Source organism: Engystomops pustulosus, chromosome 11 (assembly GCF_040894005.1).
Source record: "Engystomops pustulosus chromosome 11, aEngPut4.maternal, whole genome shotgun sequence".
NCBI lineage: Eukaryota > Metazoa > Chordata > Amphibia > Anura > Leptodactylidae > Engystomops > Engystomops pustulosus.
Window position 1 is genome coordinate 83,673,429 of NC_092421.1, and position 17,649 is coordinate 83,691,077.

Sequence of the window (17,649 nt, forward strand, 5' to 3'; positions counted from 1 at the left end):
CGCCCTAGAACCACCTCCCACAGCTGATTTCTGCTGATATAGCAGCACCGGGACACGGCGCCCTGTGTCTTACCATATTGGCAGATTTCACTTCAAACCATCTCAGTATCCCAGGAAGCTTGTAGGCGATGGAATAGGTGGTCCTCTCTATCCACATGTTCTACAACAAGAGGAAAAAGACACAAAACAAGATCAGAAGTCACAGCGGTCACGGCACATAGTGTTATACTACTATGCCACCCCCACAAACCCTTCTCCAGCAGATATCAGCAGGGAGAATGTACAAGACTAAGGGAATCTGTCAGCAGTTACCCCATGGTAAAGGTATTGGCCCTGGTGATCTGTGTACATCAGATCTTTGCATATGTTGTTAGTAGCAGCAGAAGAATAGTATAAAAGGATTGTAACTTCTCCAGGGGCCCTGGTGGGACACTAGTGTACACTATTAACAATTACTGCGGGGAAGAAGGGACTCCTTGTATCACACATCACTATGATGCATGGAGCCCCGTCCTTGGCACGGTCACGTAGCCATCACAGTTGTCTAAGTCCCTAGACCGCACAGGCAGATCTGAACCACTTCTAAATTCTAGATCAGAAACTGGGGGTGAACTTAAAGGGGTTTTGTGGATCTGTGCATCCACATTCAATTTAATTCATTTGCCTTATGTAAACGTTTCTTCAATTGGATGTTATTAAAATAAATGTTCCTGTGTGAAGATAATTTCTCATAAATGTAGTTATGTTGTCCCTTAGAAACAAGATGGCTTCCTTGGATACGACCACCTCACATTTTGGCAGCAGTGGCCAGACATGTGCTATAGAGTCCTGCTGGATCACCAGGATTCAGCAATCATCACTACAGGACGGCTGTGGGACCTGCAGTAACTCCCGGACATTTCATATACAAACATCCTTTCTTTGTGCAATCCCTCCAGCAGAGGTGGTCGTATCCATGGAGTCAGTGTGGTTTCTAAGGGACCATATGACTACATTTATGAGAAATTATCTTCACACAGGAACATTTTTTTAATAACATCTAATTGAAGAAATGTTTAAGTATGGCAGATTAATGAAACTGAATGTGAATGCCCAGACGAGAGTAGAAGACCCCTTTAAGGCAAAGCTGAAATCAATCTCCGGCAGCTAATGTGTCGCAGCCGCCGCAGAGCCGGGATCCAGGCGCTAATAACCAGCACTTTACATCACTCATTTCTTTATTTTTGCAGAATGAAAGTAAAACAGAGAGAGCGGTGATTATGACCGCCTGCCGATCCAGCATCCCCCAAATAACAACAAGCTCCGGATCTGTGCAGCGGCCGTGGAAATGGCGGGATTTATGGCGCACAAGCTGTTTGCACTTCCATTACCATCTATTGATCTCCCTGCAATTGGCTGCTGAACCGTCTTCACTTCTCAGCGGGTGCAATAATGACATCTCTCCATCACAAATGTCTTTCTGGAATTTAGAGAAGTGAAATCTTCTGATACTTACAGAAAATTCATTGTCAGGATCTTTTTCCCCTTTTCTGATTGGCCGGGAGTACTGGAACCGAACCACTTCATTCACTCTGTAGAAACTGCAGGGGTCGTAAAAACAGACGTAAGGAAAGGTAAGGCACATGTGTCCTGGCTACACACCCGAATTACCGAGATTTCCACCGATTTCCAGGCCACCACCACAATGGCCAGTGATTGGCTGTGGTGGTCACATGGTGAAGCCCTTTCACATGGCCGTATATGGAGGACGTATGCCAGCTGTAGGTATGGCAGCTGGACTACGACCACTGTACCGTGATGCCATAATAATCCCAGACCCTATGGAGAGGGAAGGGGGAGCAGCATTCACCCCTCCACCCAAACGCATGCTACACCTGGGTCCCTGCCTGGCCGTAGCATCCGTTTGTGTGCATGAGGCCAGATAGCGATTGGCAAGGGATCAGTGAAATTGTTTGGTTGCAGAATGTTGAGATACATGTTGCTGATTTTTCACCTTTCTGTAGCATTTATCAAACATCTTCCACTATAAGGCTATATAGAGCCACAACCCTATAGTGTAAGGAATGACTGTAGTGTGAACAGAGCCCTGCTGCTCATCATTCCTGATAATTCCAGCATCAGAACAGTGTCTCTGCTATAATGTAGGGGATTCCTATTATACCTTCAGTAGATCTCCAGCTGCCGGGATTCCCTCCAGCACAGGGGCTGCACATTATCATTACTGAGGGAAGCCCCGGGAATCCTGGCAGCTGAAGGAGTGTGGGGGGGGGGGGGGGAGGGGGGATCCGGTGTGGAAGGTTCCTTATCTATAAGAGAGAATAATAATAATCTATCTATATATAGCACCATCATATTCCAGAGCTTTACAAATCATAGGGGAATATAATATTACATTACAGAGGACAAACAGTCATAGGAGGGCCCTGATCACAGGAGGATTCCAATAAAAATTACTACGTCTCTGATGGGGCTTAAAGGCGTTTTCCCACAAAAGAAAATTCTCAAATTTCAATCCCCTCGTGATGTTTATAAATAAAGATAATTTTTTTAACCCCTTACTTTACAATGTTACTCAGTGTTATTGCTGTTTTAGCTCCTATCAAGGTCAGTGTAATTTTCCAGAGTGTGAGCGGGGACTCTCTGAGCAGACACTTCAAGATTCCTCTGAACTATGAGATGCTGTGTGCTGACAATGTGCTTAGATTATCAGGGCTCAGGGTTTATCTGCACTTTTTTTTAGCCTCTAAATATTCTACTAGCACAGACACAGAAAGAGAGATGAGACGGATCACAGATTATGAGATCAATGAGATGCATATTACACACTGTTAGCTGTTACATATCTGTTCTCCCTCCCCAGACAAAGAACTTATCTGCCTGTAGCTTACAGCTTCTCTCTCCTCAGGATGTTATGTTTGCTGGCAGGAAGTGGGTGTCTGTGCTCCTCCTTGGACTGCAAGAGGTGGAGCTAGACTGCAGGGGGTGTGGCTAGAGTGCAGGGAGCAGATAGACTGAAATCTCAGCTGCACGGCCTTCACACAGAAATCCAAGATGGCTTCCCCGACCCCAAGTCAGAAGTTACAAGGTTGTGTCTAGCAGGACTGATAGGGACAGGTTGGACTTGTATCTGGGAAATGCTGCATTTTTGTTAATAACAGTGAATTAGAGAATGTGTTATTTTGTTTTTCTGAGTACATATAAAAAACTTGTCTTCATGGGAAAACCCCTTTAACCACAGATTTACTACGTGGACAGTGACAACGAGCCACAGGCGCTTCTACCGTCTAGGAGAGGATTTTTCTCCCTGTATGTTTTTTCCCTAAGGCGACCCACACGACCGCATGAAAAAGGCCGTATCCGTGCCGTACCGTTTTTTTACGGATTACATACGGCCACATTCATTTCAATGGACAATACGTCTGACCATTTATATTGCCGTTGTTAACTCCGTTCCGTACCGTACCGTATACTAGCCATATAAAAATATAGAGCATGTCCTATTTTCTCCCGTATTCCAGTTCCGTATGCCCTAGAAGTCTATGGGGACGTATAAAATACGGGTTACATACGTGCTGCATACGGGTGAAAAACGTCACGTATATACGGCCCGTAAATACGGGACTGGAGAAACCATACGGTCGTGTGAATGTAGCCTTAAAGTTACAGGTGATTATTCTTGTCATTAATACTAAAGAAAACATTATAAATAATGATATGACTGGGGGTGGGAACATGAGACCCCCATGTGATGCTGCACACCGTCCCGGCCTGTAACCCCTTCTCTCTCCCATTACCCATAGTACAGGGTGTATAGTGGTGATTATGATGCCTTACAATATAGAAATCTGCAGCTTTGATGAATTTCACAAATTGACAATGAGAATGATGTGTGAGATATCATTGAGATCTGAATTCTGCCTTAATGCTCAGCCCTTCCTAATGACTGGAAGAAAACAAGACTTTGTGGTGGGTCCCGGCAGTCGCACATCTAAGGGGCCATCTCAGGCTATGACTTGGCCTCGGGCAGCCGAGGGTATCATGAGGCAGCTGCCGAAATCTACCTCCTCTTTAGATAATTCAATACCTCCCTAATCTCTGTGCACTATGAGAAGACAGAGGACGGGCACTGGAGGGTCTCCCCAGCGACTTTTAACCAAGCAAAATTATTGATTGAACTAAAACTACAAAGTATCTGAGGCTTTATTATTGTATCACTTCATGGACGTCAATCCATCCTAATAGTACAACGAGCTTACATAGGACTGCAGATAAATCTTTACATAGGTTTCTCACTTGAATAGAAACATCTAGAGTGAGGTGAGGACAGATCAGTGACGGTCCGGACTTTCCCCCAGGCCCATATAAGGTTCTAGTGGGTCGTCTCATTATGCAAGATGAAAAATTATAGAATCTGAAGGTGATTGGTTTAAGTGTTTTTAAACTGGGGGGCTCCTAATTCACACCTATCCCCAGAGATTCACCCAACCCTCATCCTGAATTTTTCCTCTCGGAGGCTCAGAGACTTTTCAAAACTGATAGAGACAGGTTGGAATTATAACACTGAAATAACACATTCTCTAATGCACTTATTATCCTGAGGATATTTAAGAATCTTGTCTCTTGTGTGATTACCCCTTTAAATGAAGTGCGTCCATGACATGGGAGGGATAGGGGTAGTTACTCTTTAGTGTCTTGTATAACACAGTATTCCCTGTAGTGTCCCTAATTGTCTGGCATAAAATACAGATAAAGTAATGCGCCTCCATGTAATGAGAGGAAAAGAAGAAGCAGGACACCCCTGCGTGACATGTTCCCTGTGTGGGGGAGGCGCAGGGTTACTCATCCTCCTGCGTGTGAGTGAGTGAGCCGGGCATACAGGGCAGCAGGGGGGAGCCCGCGCCGCCTTATACTTACATAATACACTCCTGCATCTGCTCCACTATTTCATACTCTATGGGGATTACTGTACGGTCACACAAATATCATTCTAGATCACAACCCCCAACAAGAGAGGAGGATGGGCAATACTGCAGCGTCACAGATCAGAAATCCCACAGATTATACACACATGGATACAGATGATATCACAGGCCGTAATCCCTCCTCACCCCATACACCACTGGTGCACGACTGATAGACAACAAATAGCAGCTATAATAAGCACTAGAACACACAATTTTAGTAAAAAAAAAAAAAAAATTTTGGGGGGGGGGGGGGATCTGTATTTTTCATTGTTGGATGACAACGCATAGAAGGAAGAATTTGTGTGGCTACAGTACAACTAAACAGAGCTGAGGTGCAATACCAGGTACAGACATACAATAGGGGGGTCTATGGGGGTGGTGTGTAGCCCCCCACCTGCTTCTATCCAGAATATCCCTTTAAGCAGTAGGGAAAAAACTACTAGTATTCAGCACATACCTTAAAATCTGCTCAGAGACCGGCTTATTCTTGAACTTTGGTGGCAGCTCAAGCAGAGGTTTTACTGTGAAACATTGAATATCTGATTACAAAAATTTAAAGATAAAACAACTGAATTGTCTCAATTCCATAAGAAAAAAAAAATTAAATAAGTAAAAGAAGTCTCATTAAAATGTGATGTGTTGCAGGATGTTTGCTTTTATTACCCGACTGATTTGCTGGATGTGTGGCCAAGAGGGCAGCGGCCCGGAGAGCTTTACATGGGCCAGGGCATGCCAGGGCAGGGCCCCGGGGGCGGAGGGCCGGGGCGTGCCAGGGCTGGGCCCCGGGGGCGGAGGGCCGGGGCGAGCCAGTGCAGGGCCCCGAGGGCGGAGGGCCGGGGCGTGCCAGTGCAGGGCCCCGAGGGCGGAGGGCCGGGGCGTGCCAGTGCAGGGCCCCGAGGGCGGAGGTCCGGGGCGTGCCAGTGCAGGGCCCCGAGGGCGGAGGGCCAGGGCGTGCCATAGAATGATCCCCGGTCTCCTCCACGTTATAATAATTCTTTATTTATATAGCGCCTACAGATTACGCAGCGCTGTACAGAGCATGTCGCACTTGTCCCTGTCCCCATGGGGGTCACAATCTACACAGCCTAACAGTATGTTTTAGATGGAAGGAGCCCCGACCAGATGGAACGACCAGCTATCTACTGATGGCCACACTTTTACTGCTGTAACATCTAAGGATACATTGTCCAGAAGAGTTCTTGATGTCATCTCCTGGAGGGGATGTGGTCTTCATCTTCTCTGCATTTGGAAACTGAGTTAACAGTCGAGCCTCAAAGTCTTCGCGTCGCTCGTATTCCTTACCCCTGTAGATGAAGACTTTATTCTGAAAAGTACAGAAGGAGGAAGGATTTACAACGTGATGCATGGAGAAAATAAATGAAATCATTTTTGAAGTTACACAGATGACATGTGATTGTTAGATGACCTCTCTTTATAGACAGACCTTGTGTATCATAGGAAGAAAGAAGAGAAGAGAAAACGGTAGCGGAGGATTGTCCTGAGTGCTCTATGTCATACAAGTATTTACATTCAGCTTCACCACCTCTTCTTAATAGATGGCGCTGAACTGATGGTGACACTGGCCGTTACCATACCCGAGCAATCAGGATCAGATACTTCATATCTTTACTGTCAGATGGTAGCATACAGGGAGTTTGTTCCAGCCCAGGACCGCCCACATGACAACATATTGCCTAATTAGCATACGTGGCACAGAACTTTTCCTACAACCATTCTGGGCTAGAACGGGCAGCCCGGCTTTGCACACCTGACAGTAGAGTCAAAAATATTGATACTTTCAACCTCTACAGAATAAATGGGAGCGGCAACAATTGAAACATTTCCTGTTACCAGACTATGAATCTCCACGGTAACAGACTACAATCTCTGTGTAATCTGCTCCTGCAGTCAGACTTTCTATACTATTCGCCAAATTTATTGTATGGAAATAAAGAAGGACCACGCTGGGTCATCTCCTCCTGTTATTTATAGATCTAGGGTGTTTTTAGACCCCAGCACTTTTGTGGATATTGGCAGGTGCCCCTGGAGCCACTTTCCATTCCAGGCAATGATCGGCTGGGAAAAGCCTTCTCTCCGTAATGAACTGAACGCGGTCTGTGTGTCCCGTTACACAGAGAAGAAAAGCAGGAACGACTTTTTCATCTGGGAATCAAAGTGGCTAATAGGAGCAGCCGGCAGACATTAGCGCTCGCCATCTGACCTTTATTTAATGTTTCACGCTCAATATTAGAGACGAGGCCGGCAGAAACAAAACAGGGCATTATAGTGGTAATACGATTGCCAGCAGCAGTGGCTTCCTACTCCTGACCTACTTCTCCTCCGGCTTCTGTACACACCATCAGGAAACATTAGGTCCCCGCAAAGACTTGCCTTATGTAACGGGAATTCATCAAACGTAAAAAGTAGCAAAATGTAAATTATTGACAAGGGCGCTGAAGACAAATTGAAATAAAGCGGCGAGGAAGACGGATGTAAAACCATATTCCTTGTCGGCAATGCATTAACCAGGCGATGAAACATAAGTGTTCCCCGGCTAATGTACAGCAGCGTCACAGTGACCCCCCCCAGCCCGGACGCTGCAAAACCCAATAAATGCTTCTCCGCACAGATGCAGAACCAGCGGCTCGAGAAGAGAAACCTGCCCTGGATTAATAAAGAGGTTTACCACGCAGTCCACACTTTGCATTATTCACTCTTTTACTACACACATAATGTGTCTAAGCTGGGAAATTGCTTGTTGGACTGAACCAGCTCTGAATTTCAATGCCCTGCAAACCTGAGCTGCCGGTGACGGCCGCCGTATGGAAGCTGCTTATTCCCTATCACTGCAGGAGGGCCGCCCCTCCACATGCACCCGACATGTGATAACTATGTCCACCTACATAGGTCTTCATAAGAACCTGCACTGGGGAAGAAAGGGTTAAATAATAGCTGAGCTTCATGCATCAGAATATAAGAATCTCCTCCAGGAGTCTGCAGTCACATGGAGGTACATAATGTACATACGTGTCCTAGAGCTACATACTATACTGTACATACGTGTCCCGCAGCCACACGCTATACTGTACATAATATCAGGTACATACGTGTCCTGCAGCCACACCCTATACTGTACATAATATCAGGTACATACGTGTCCTGCAGACACACCCTATACTGTACATAATATCAGGTACATACGTGTCCTGCAGCCACACCCTATACTGTACATAATATCAGGTACATACGTGTCCTGCTGTCACACCCTATACTGTACATAATATCAGGTACATACGTGTCCTGCAGCCACACGCTATACTGTACATAATATCAGGTACATACGTGTCCTGCAGCCACACCCTATACTGTACATAATATCAGGTACATACGTGTCCTGCAGCCACACCCTATACTGTACATAATATCAGGTACATACGTGTCCTGCAGCCACACGCTATACTGTACATAATATCAGGTACATACGTGTCCTGCAGCCACACGCTATACTGTACATAATATCAGGTACATACGTGTCCTGCAGCCACACCCTATACTGTACATAATATCAGGTACATACGTGTCCTGCAGCCACACGCTATACTGTACATAATATCAGGTACATACGTGTCCTGCAGCCACACCCTATACTGTACATAATATCAGGTACATATGTGTCCTGCAGCCACACCCTATACTGTACATAATATCAGGTACATACGTGTCCTGCAGTCACACGCTATACTGTACATATCAGGTACATACGTGTCCTGCAGCCACACCCTATACTGTACATAATATCAGGTACATACGTGTCCTGCAGCCACACCCTATACTGTACATAATATCAGGTACATACGTGTCCTGCAGCCACACCCTATACTGTACATAATATCAGGTACATACGTGTCCTGCAGCCACACGCTATACTGTACATAATATCAGGTACATACGTGTCCTGCAGCCACACGCTATACTGTACATAATATCAGGTACATACGTGTCCTGCAGCCACACGCTATACTGTACATAATATCAGGTACATACGTGTCCCGCAGCCACACGCTATACTGTACATAATATCAGGTACATACGTGTCCCGCAGCCACACGCTATACTGTACATAATATCAGGTACATACGTGTCCCGCAGCCACACGCTATACTGTACCTAACATCAGGTACATACATGTCCCGCAGCCACACGCTATACTGTACCTAACATCAGGTACATACGCGTCCCGCAGCCACACGCTATACTGTACATAAGTGTCCTGCAGTCACACACTATACTGTACATAACATCAGGTACATACGTGTCCCGCAGTCACACGCTATACTGTACATAATATCAGGTACATACGTGTCCCGCAGCCACACGCTATACTGTACATAACATCAGGTACATACGTGTCCCGCAGCCACACGCTATACTGTACATAATATCACACGCTATACTGTACATAACATCAGGTACATACGTGTCCCGCAGCCACACCCTATACTGTACATAATATCAGGTACATACGTGTCCTGCAGTCACACGCTATACTGTACCTAACATCAGGTACATACGTGTCCCGCAGCCACACGCTATACTGTACAAAATATCAGGTACATACGTGTCCCGCAGCCACACGCTATACTGTACAAAATATCAGGTACATACGTGTCCCGCAGCCACACGCTATACTGTACATAACATCAGGTACATACGTGTCCCGCAGTCACACGCTATACTGTACCTAACATCAGGTACATACGTGTCCCGCAGTCACACGCTATACTGTACCTAACATCAGGTACATACGTGTCCCGCAGTCACACGCTATACTGTACATAATATCAGGTACATACGCGTCCCGCAGTCACACACTATACTGTACATAACATCAGGTACATACGTGTCCTGCAGCCACACGCTATACTGTACATAACATAAGGTACATACGTGTCCCGCAGTCACACGCTATACTGTACATAATATCAGGTACATACGTGTCCTGCAGTCACACGCTATACTGTACCTAACATCAGGTACATACGCGTCCCGCAGTCACACGCTATACTGTACATAACATCAGGTACATACGTGTCCCGCAGTCACACGCTATACTGTACATAACATCAGGTACATACGTGTCCCGCAGCCACACGCTATACTGTACATAACATCAGGTACATACGTGTCCCGCAGCCACACGCTATACTGTACATAATATCACACGCTATACTGTACATAATATCAGGTACATACGTGTCCTGCAGCCACACGCCATACTGTACATAATATCAGGTACATACGTGTCCTGCAGCCACACGCCATACTGTACCTAACATCAGGTACATACGTGTCCCGCAGCCACACGCTATACTGTACAAAATATCAGGTACATACGTGTCCCGCAGCCACACGCTATACTGTACATATTATCACACGCTATACTGTACATAATATCAGGTACATACGTGTCCTGCAGTCACACGCTATACTGTACCTAACATCAGGTACATACGCGTCCTGCAGCCACACGCTATACTGTACCTAACATCAGGTACATACGTGTCCCGCAGTCACACGCTATACTGTACCTATCAGGTACATACGTGTCCTGCAGCCACACGCTATACTGTACCTAACATAAGGTACATAAGTGTCCTGCAGTCACACACTATACTGTACATAACATCAGGTACATACGTGTCCCGCAGTCACACGCTATGCTGTACATAACATCAGGTACATACGCGTCCCGCAGTCACACGCTATACTGTACATAACATCAGGTACATACGCGTCCCGCAGTCACACGCTATACTGTACATAATATCACACGCTATAATGTACATAATATCAGGTACATACGTGTCCTGCAGCCACACGCTATACTGTACCTAACATCAGGTACATACGTGTCCCGCAGTCACACGCTATACTGTACCTAACATCAGGTACATACGTGTCCCGCAGTCACACGCTATACTGTACATAATATCAGGTACATACGCGTCCCGCAGTCACACACTATACTGTACATAACATCAGGTACATACGTGTCCTGCAGCCACACGCTATACTGTACATAACATAAGGTACATACGTGTCCCGCAGTCACACGCTATACTGTACCTAATATCAGGTACATACGTGTCCTGCAGTCACACGCTATACTGTACCTAACATCAGGTACATACGCGTCCCGCAGCCACACGCTATACTGTACATAATATCAGGTACATACGTGTCCCGCAGTCACACGCTATACTGTACATAACATCAGGTACATACGTGTCCCGCAGCCACACGCTATACTGTACATAACATCAGGTACATACGTGTCCCGCAGCCACACGCTATACTGTACATAATATCAGGTACATACGTGTCCCGCAGTCACACGCTACACTGTACATAATATCAGGTACATACGTGTCCTGCAGCCACACCCTATACTGTACATAATATCAGGCACATACGCGTCCCGCAGCCACACACTATGCTGTACATAACATCAGGTACATACGTGTCCCGCAGTCACACGCTATACTGTACATAACATCAGGTACATACGTGTCCCGCACTCACACGCTATACTGTACCTATCATCAGGTACATACGCGTCCCGCAGCCACACACTATGCTGTACATAACATCAGGTACATACGTGTCCCGCAGTCACATGCTATACTGTGCATACGTGCCCCGCAGCCACACGCTATACTGTACATAATATCAGGTACATACGTGTCCTGCAGCCACACGCTATACTGTACATAATATCAGGTACATACGTGTCCTGCAGCCACACGCTATACTGTACATAATATCAGGTACATACGTGTCCCGCAGTCACGCGCTATACTGTACATAATATCACACGCTGTATGTAAAGTAACAAACGTTGATGATTACATGAATACAGAAGGCGTGAGCCGCCCTCAGCCCCTGCACAACAGATTTTACATGAATATATAATGTACCCTAAGGAACGTGGGGAATCCTTGTCCGAAATATCCAACGGCAAAGTAGTCAGGCTTAGGCCGGATAACTTTCACGATGCTTTCAAAAAACTGAGCTTGTTTTTTCTGCAAAAAGAAAAAGAAGTTAGAGATGCGCTAGTACACGGTGTATGGGCCGGGGGTCCAGGAGTAAGTACACGGTGTATGGGCCGGGGGTCCAGGAGTAAGTACACGGTGTATGGGCCGGGGGTCCAGGAGTAAGTACACGGTGTATGGGCCGGGGGTCCAGGAGTAAGTACACGGTGTATGGGCCGGGGGTCCAGGAGTAAGTACACGGTGTATGGGCCGGGGGTCCAGGAGTAAGTACACGGTGTATGGGCCGGGGGTCCAGAAGTAAGTACACGGTGTACGGGCCGGGGGTCCATGAGTAAGTACACGGTGTACGGGCCGGGGGTCCATGAGTAAGTACACGGTGTACGGGCCGGGGGTCCATGAGTAAGTACACGGTGTATGGGCCGGGGGTCCAGAAGTAAGTACACGGTGTACGGGCCGGGGGTCCATGAGTAAGTACACGGTGTACGGGCCGGGGGTCCATGAGTAAGTACACGGTGTACGGGCCGGGGGTCCATGAGTAAGTACACGGTGTACGGGCCGGGGGTCCATGAGTAAGTACACGGGGTACGGGGGTCCAGGAGTAAGTACACGGTGTGTGGGCCGGGGGTCCAGGAGTAAGTACACAGGGTACGGGCCGGGGGTCCAGGAGTAAGTACACAGGGTACGGGCCGGGGGTCCAGGAGTAAGTACACGGTGTACGGGCCGGGGGTCCAGGAGTAAGTACACGGTGTACGGGCCGGGGGTCTAGGAGTAAGTACACGGTGTGTGGGCCGGGGGTCCATGAGTAAGTACACGGTGTGTGGGCCCGGGGTCCAGGAGTAAGTACACGGTGTGTGGGCCGGGGGTCCATGAGTAAGTACACGGTGTGTGGGCCGGGGGTCCATGAGTAGGTACACGGTGTGTGGGCCGGGGGTCCATGAGTAAGTACACGGTGTACGGGCCGGGGGTCCATGAGTAAGTACACGGTGTACGGGCCGGGGGTCCATGAGTAAGTACACGGTGTACGGGCCGGGGGTCCATGAGTAAGTACACGGTGTACGGGCCGGGGGTCCAGGAGTAAGTACACGGTGTACGGGCCGGGGGTCCATGAGTAAGTACACGGTGTACGGGCCGGGGGTCCAGGAGTAAGTACACGGTGTACGGGCCGGGGGTCCAGGAGTAAGTACACGGTGTATGGGCCGGGGGTCCAGGAGTAAGTACACGGTGTACGGGCCGGGGGTCCATGAGTAAGTACACGGTGTACGGGCCGGGGGTCCATGAGTAAGTACACGGTGTACGGGCCGGGGGTCCATGAGTAAGTACACGGTGTACGGGCCGGGGGTCCAGGAGTAAGTACACGGTGTACGGGCCGGGGGTCCAGGAGTAAGTACACGGTGTACGGGCCGGGGGTCCATGAGTAAGTACATGGTGTACGGGCCGGGGTTTATGAGTAAGGACATAATGTTACCATGTAACTAAATAAGGGAAGAAAACCTTTAATCCTCACACAATATGAATATTAGGATAATTTATATTATTATAAGCTGCATTAATAAACCCTAAAATAAAACCGTATCTCACCAGTAATCCGCTCAGCTGCTCATAGTCAAACATTTCGTTCTCGTACTGCTCTGCCAGTTCCTTGCCCAGGGTGATGGCTTCCTCCCACATCTGTGATGATACAGATAGATATAAAGTCATTGATCTTTATTATAGATCCATATAACACGACATTTGTCTTCTCTCCTGACAGTTCTGTTTTACTTAACACTTCCATTTGCTTCTTCACTAAATAATAAGTATCTAATTGTACAAACTGCGCCTTCCCTCTGTTATTATTCCTGGTAGAGTAGATCTAAACTGACAAGTGGGCGTTACCTGCTGGGGAAGAGTCTCTGCATTGCTTAATGACATTGTATTTTGTCTTATCTCCCATTTTCAATGTGTTCGTTACATTTCTCAGAGGAATAACAGAGGAACCACTCAATGCAGAAATATAAGAGAAGTCATTATTGGTTCATATTCGCTGTGAACAGTTCAGTAAGTTCCAGCGCCCCCCCCAATGTAAAGCTTCTCGGTACAGGGAGACATCGTGAAGACCCTTGCACCATCATTAGTGACAGCAGATTGTATAATCCATGCAGGGATATATATACGTGGGAGTAGACGTAGGATAAAGGCCCCGGAGACTTCATACATCCTCACGGAAACTTCAATGGATGTATAAATCCTTACATTTACTTTTCCGGTGGATGTTATGTAATGAGAACAGTCAAAATGTCAAGTCACGGGAGTAACCTGGATGCCTGGCAGCCCGTTGTATATTCTCCTTTATAGCCGCCGGGGTTTCCAGCCATCAATCACTCAGCCGCTGTAATGCGCTGCGGCAGCGCCCCTATCCGTGTACGTATGATCAAAGACCCCGAGGATTCTCCAAACTAGACAGAAAGCTAAATGTCAGGGTGAATGTGACGAGTAAAACGGGTTACATCCATTGCAGGAGAGACGACTGAGCGCAAAGTAAACGGAGGAAAGTGATAGAAATGTACGAGCAGAAGTGAATTAGCGGCCGGGAAAGTGATGTCTCTGCACAGACGTGACGGATGATACGCGCTGCCCCCAGGTCCAGGTGATAGAGAACTGCTCTACAACATCTGGATAATCAGTGCAGAATCTCCACCACAGAGGATCTGTCTTCTGGTATAGATCACTGACGCGTATGTATTGCTTCCCCTCTAGTGAGGAGGTTCTGCAGCAGCTGCATTGTGCGTTATATAGTAATTAGTCCCTCCAGCGCACATCGTACACACCTCAGCTGCTGCAGAACATCATGAATGTGTTCTATGACAAGTCTCATGTATTTCACACACGTGCCCTCCTGTGAGGGGTTAAGAGTCCTCAGGCAGAACAGTATTTCTGCTCCACCGCTGCTGCCGGGGGCTTAATAATATTCCACAAAGTCCTTGGATTAAAGAGCTTTATTAAAATTACTTTCCTGCTGCAGAAGACAATAAAATAAATGAATATAAAGCGGATCCGGCAGGAAAGGTTAGGCCGCTGCCGTCACCTAAACACAGGGGGACGAGAGCGAAAGCCCAGGCCAGAGAGGGATTCCACAACAGGAGAGAATGTAATGGAATCTCTACACCACACACCTACCTGCAGTATATAACCTATGGCCCATATCTGCAGCATATCCCCCGGGCAGGAGAGGGGCACACACCTACCTGCAGTATATAACCTATGGCCCATATCTGCAGCATATCCCCCGGGCAGGAGAGGGGCACACACCTACCTGCAGTATATAACTTATGGCCCATATCTGCAGCATATCCCCCGGGCAGGAGAGGGGCACACACCTACCTGCAGTATATAACCTATGGCCCATATCTGCAGCATATCCCCCGGGCAGGAGAGGGGCACACACCTACCTGCAGTATATAACCTATGGCCCATATCTGCAGCATATCCCCCGGGCAGGAGAGGGGCACACACCTACCTGCAGTATATAACCTATGGCCCATATCTGCAGCATATCCCCCGGGCAGGAGAGGGGCACACACCTACCTGCAGTATATAACCTATGGCCCATATCTGCAGCATATCCCCCGGGCAGGAGAGGGGCACACACCTACCTGCAGTATATAACCTATGGCCCATATCTGCAGCATATCCCCTGGGCAGGAGAGGGGCACACACCTACCTGCAGTATATAACCTATGGCCCATATCTGCAGCATATCCCCCGGGCAGGAGAGGGGCACACACCTACCTGCAGTATATAACCTATGGCCCATATCTGCAGCATATCCCCCGGGCAGGAGAGGGGCACACACCTACCTGCAGTATATAACCTATGGCCCATATCTGCAGCATATCCCCCGGGCAGGAGAGGGGCACACACCTACCTGCAGTATATAACCTATGGCCCATATCTGCAGCATATCCCCCGGGCAGGAGAGGGGCACACACCTACCTGCAGTATATAACCTATGGCCCATATCTGCAGCATATCCCCCGGGCAGGAGAGGGGCACACACCTACCTGCAGTATATAACCTATGGCCCATATCTGCAGCATATCCCCCGGGCAGGAGAGGGGCACACACCTACCTGCAGTATATAACCTATGGCCCATATCTGCAGCATATCCCCCGGGCAGGAGAGGGGCACACACCTACCTGCAGTATATAACCTATGGCCCATATCTGCAGCATATCCCCCGGGCAGGAGAGGGGCACACACCTACCTGCAGTATATAACCTATGGCCCATATCTGCAGCATATCCCCCGGGCAGGAGAGGGGCACACACCTATCTGCAGTATATAACTTATGGCCCACACAATGTGCAGCTACTACAGGCTGTTCGGCGCTGTGCTCACCAGGGAGTAAAGAGACCGCGTTCAAGCTAACTCTTCAAACATGTGATCAGTAGTGGAGACAGGAATCGCCCTCCTATTAATATACTTCGTATAACTGTATTATAAAATCCTGGAATGCCCCTTTATTTTTTTAGAGATCAAGTGTTTTTCCTTACAGAGACTTTGCCGACTAAGGCCGCCTTGCAGGCATGTGGAGACTTATAGCCATTGATGCTCCCCTAGGGGATTCTGGGAAATATGCAAGTAACTCTTCCACCAGAATATCATCAGGCTTCCTGAAGGTCATGCTTGATGGTATGGGAGCTGCCTTACAAGGTAGCAAAGGAGGCGTGGATTTCCTTGTCCCATCCTGGAAAACTTATTTGCATATTTCCTTCCCTTTTGACCATATGTAACTATTCTGAGAGCAATGAATAAGCCGTCACATTTGTATAAGCTGCAGCTTTGTTATTATTCCTGATATTGGGTTGGGACCGGCGGCTGCGATTCCTCTACAAGCATCTGGATGGCAGCGGAGATGAGACATTGTGTCACCATTTACCTTCCAACAAATGTAAACAATGTTACGGGGCTTGTTTTATTGGTCTGGGGGTTCGCTTTATTTTATGCCGGCAGTAAAAGGCGTTGTATAATTTCATAGAGGTGGATTTTTTTTTTCTTTCGATGCCGATTGCAAAAACAGAGCGGAAGTAAATGGAGGATTGGGAATGTTATGGGGAGCACGAAGTCTTATTACCTTTCCTTTGTCGAAGTAATGGATAATCTCCTGGTACAGCTGTTCTTTTAATTGTCCCTGTGTAGTTGCCTGGTAACCGTCCCGTTGAGTCAGATGTGCGGCACAAGCCTCCTCCGACCACTTGTTGGAGAATAGGTCACATCATGAGCGAGAGGGAAAGAAGGAAAGAAAATAGAAGAGAAGTTAGAGTCTAGACGCCAGAAGGAGAAGATCTGCTCTGCGTCCACTCAGCTCCATCTCTGCAGCTTTACTTCCATCCTTCCAAGAAGTTTGAGAAAGTTTTTACAAGTATTTGCAACAAGTTAAAAGTCATGAGATAAAGTAACTGACATGAATGGAATTGTTCAAAAATCTTGTAACAACTTGTAACTAATTGGACAACAGGTAAGTGATTGTTTAGTAAAGTCCAGATCAATTTCAGAAGACTCTACTTTGCATTTGGCTTAAAGGGGTGTCCCAGCAGTCCTGACCATACAAAGCTGCAGCCAGTGTTGGGACTTGGAGGTGTGTGTAGGTCTG

General features: G+C 47.5%; 1 protein-coding gene and 1 long non-coding RNA gene across 3 annotated transcripts in view; one reads left to right on the plus strand and one right to left on the minus strand.

Moving 5' to 3' along the window:
• The window catches only part of LOC140105697 (uncharacterized), a 55,874-nt gene extending 53,622 nt beyond the window's left edge, over nt 1-2,252 (plus strand). Inside the window, exon 5 of the long non-coding RNA XR_011850621.1 lies at nt 1,230-2,252. This is a non-coding gene — a long non-coding RNA (uncharacterized lncRNA). The remainder of the gene's footprint in view (nt 1-1,229) is intronic.
• Nucleotides 1-17,649, minus strand: part of DOCK1 (dedicator of cytokinesis 1) — a 221,354-nt gene that overhangs the window by 22,040 nt on the left and 181,665 nt on the right. For both annotated transcript variants that reach the window (XM_072129711.1, XM_072129712.1), the window contains exons 38-44: nt 17,131-17,250; nt 13,595-13,684; nt 11,942-12,046; nt 6,147-6,288; nt 5,422-5,503; nt 1,496-1,580; nt 74-160 (exon numbers count right to left, since the gene is read on the minus strand). In XM_072129711.1, coding sequence (XP_071985812.1) covers nt 74-160; nt 1,496-1,580; nt 5,422-5,503; nt 6,147-6,288; nt 11,942-12,046; nt 13,595-13,684; nt 17,131-17,250 — 711 coding nt within the window. The remainder of the gene's footprint in view (nt 1-73; nt 161-1,495; nt 1,581-5,421; nt 5,504-6,146; nt 6,289-11,941; nt 12,047-13,594; nt 13,685-17,130; nt 17,251-17,649) is intronic.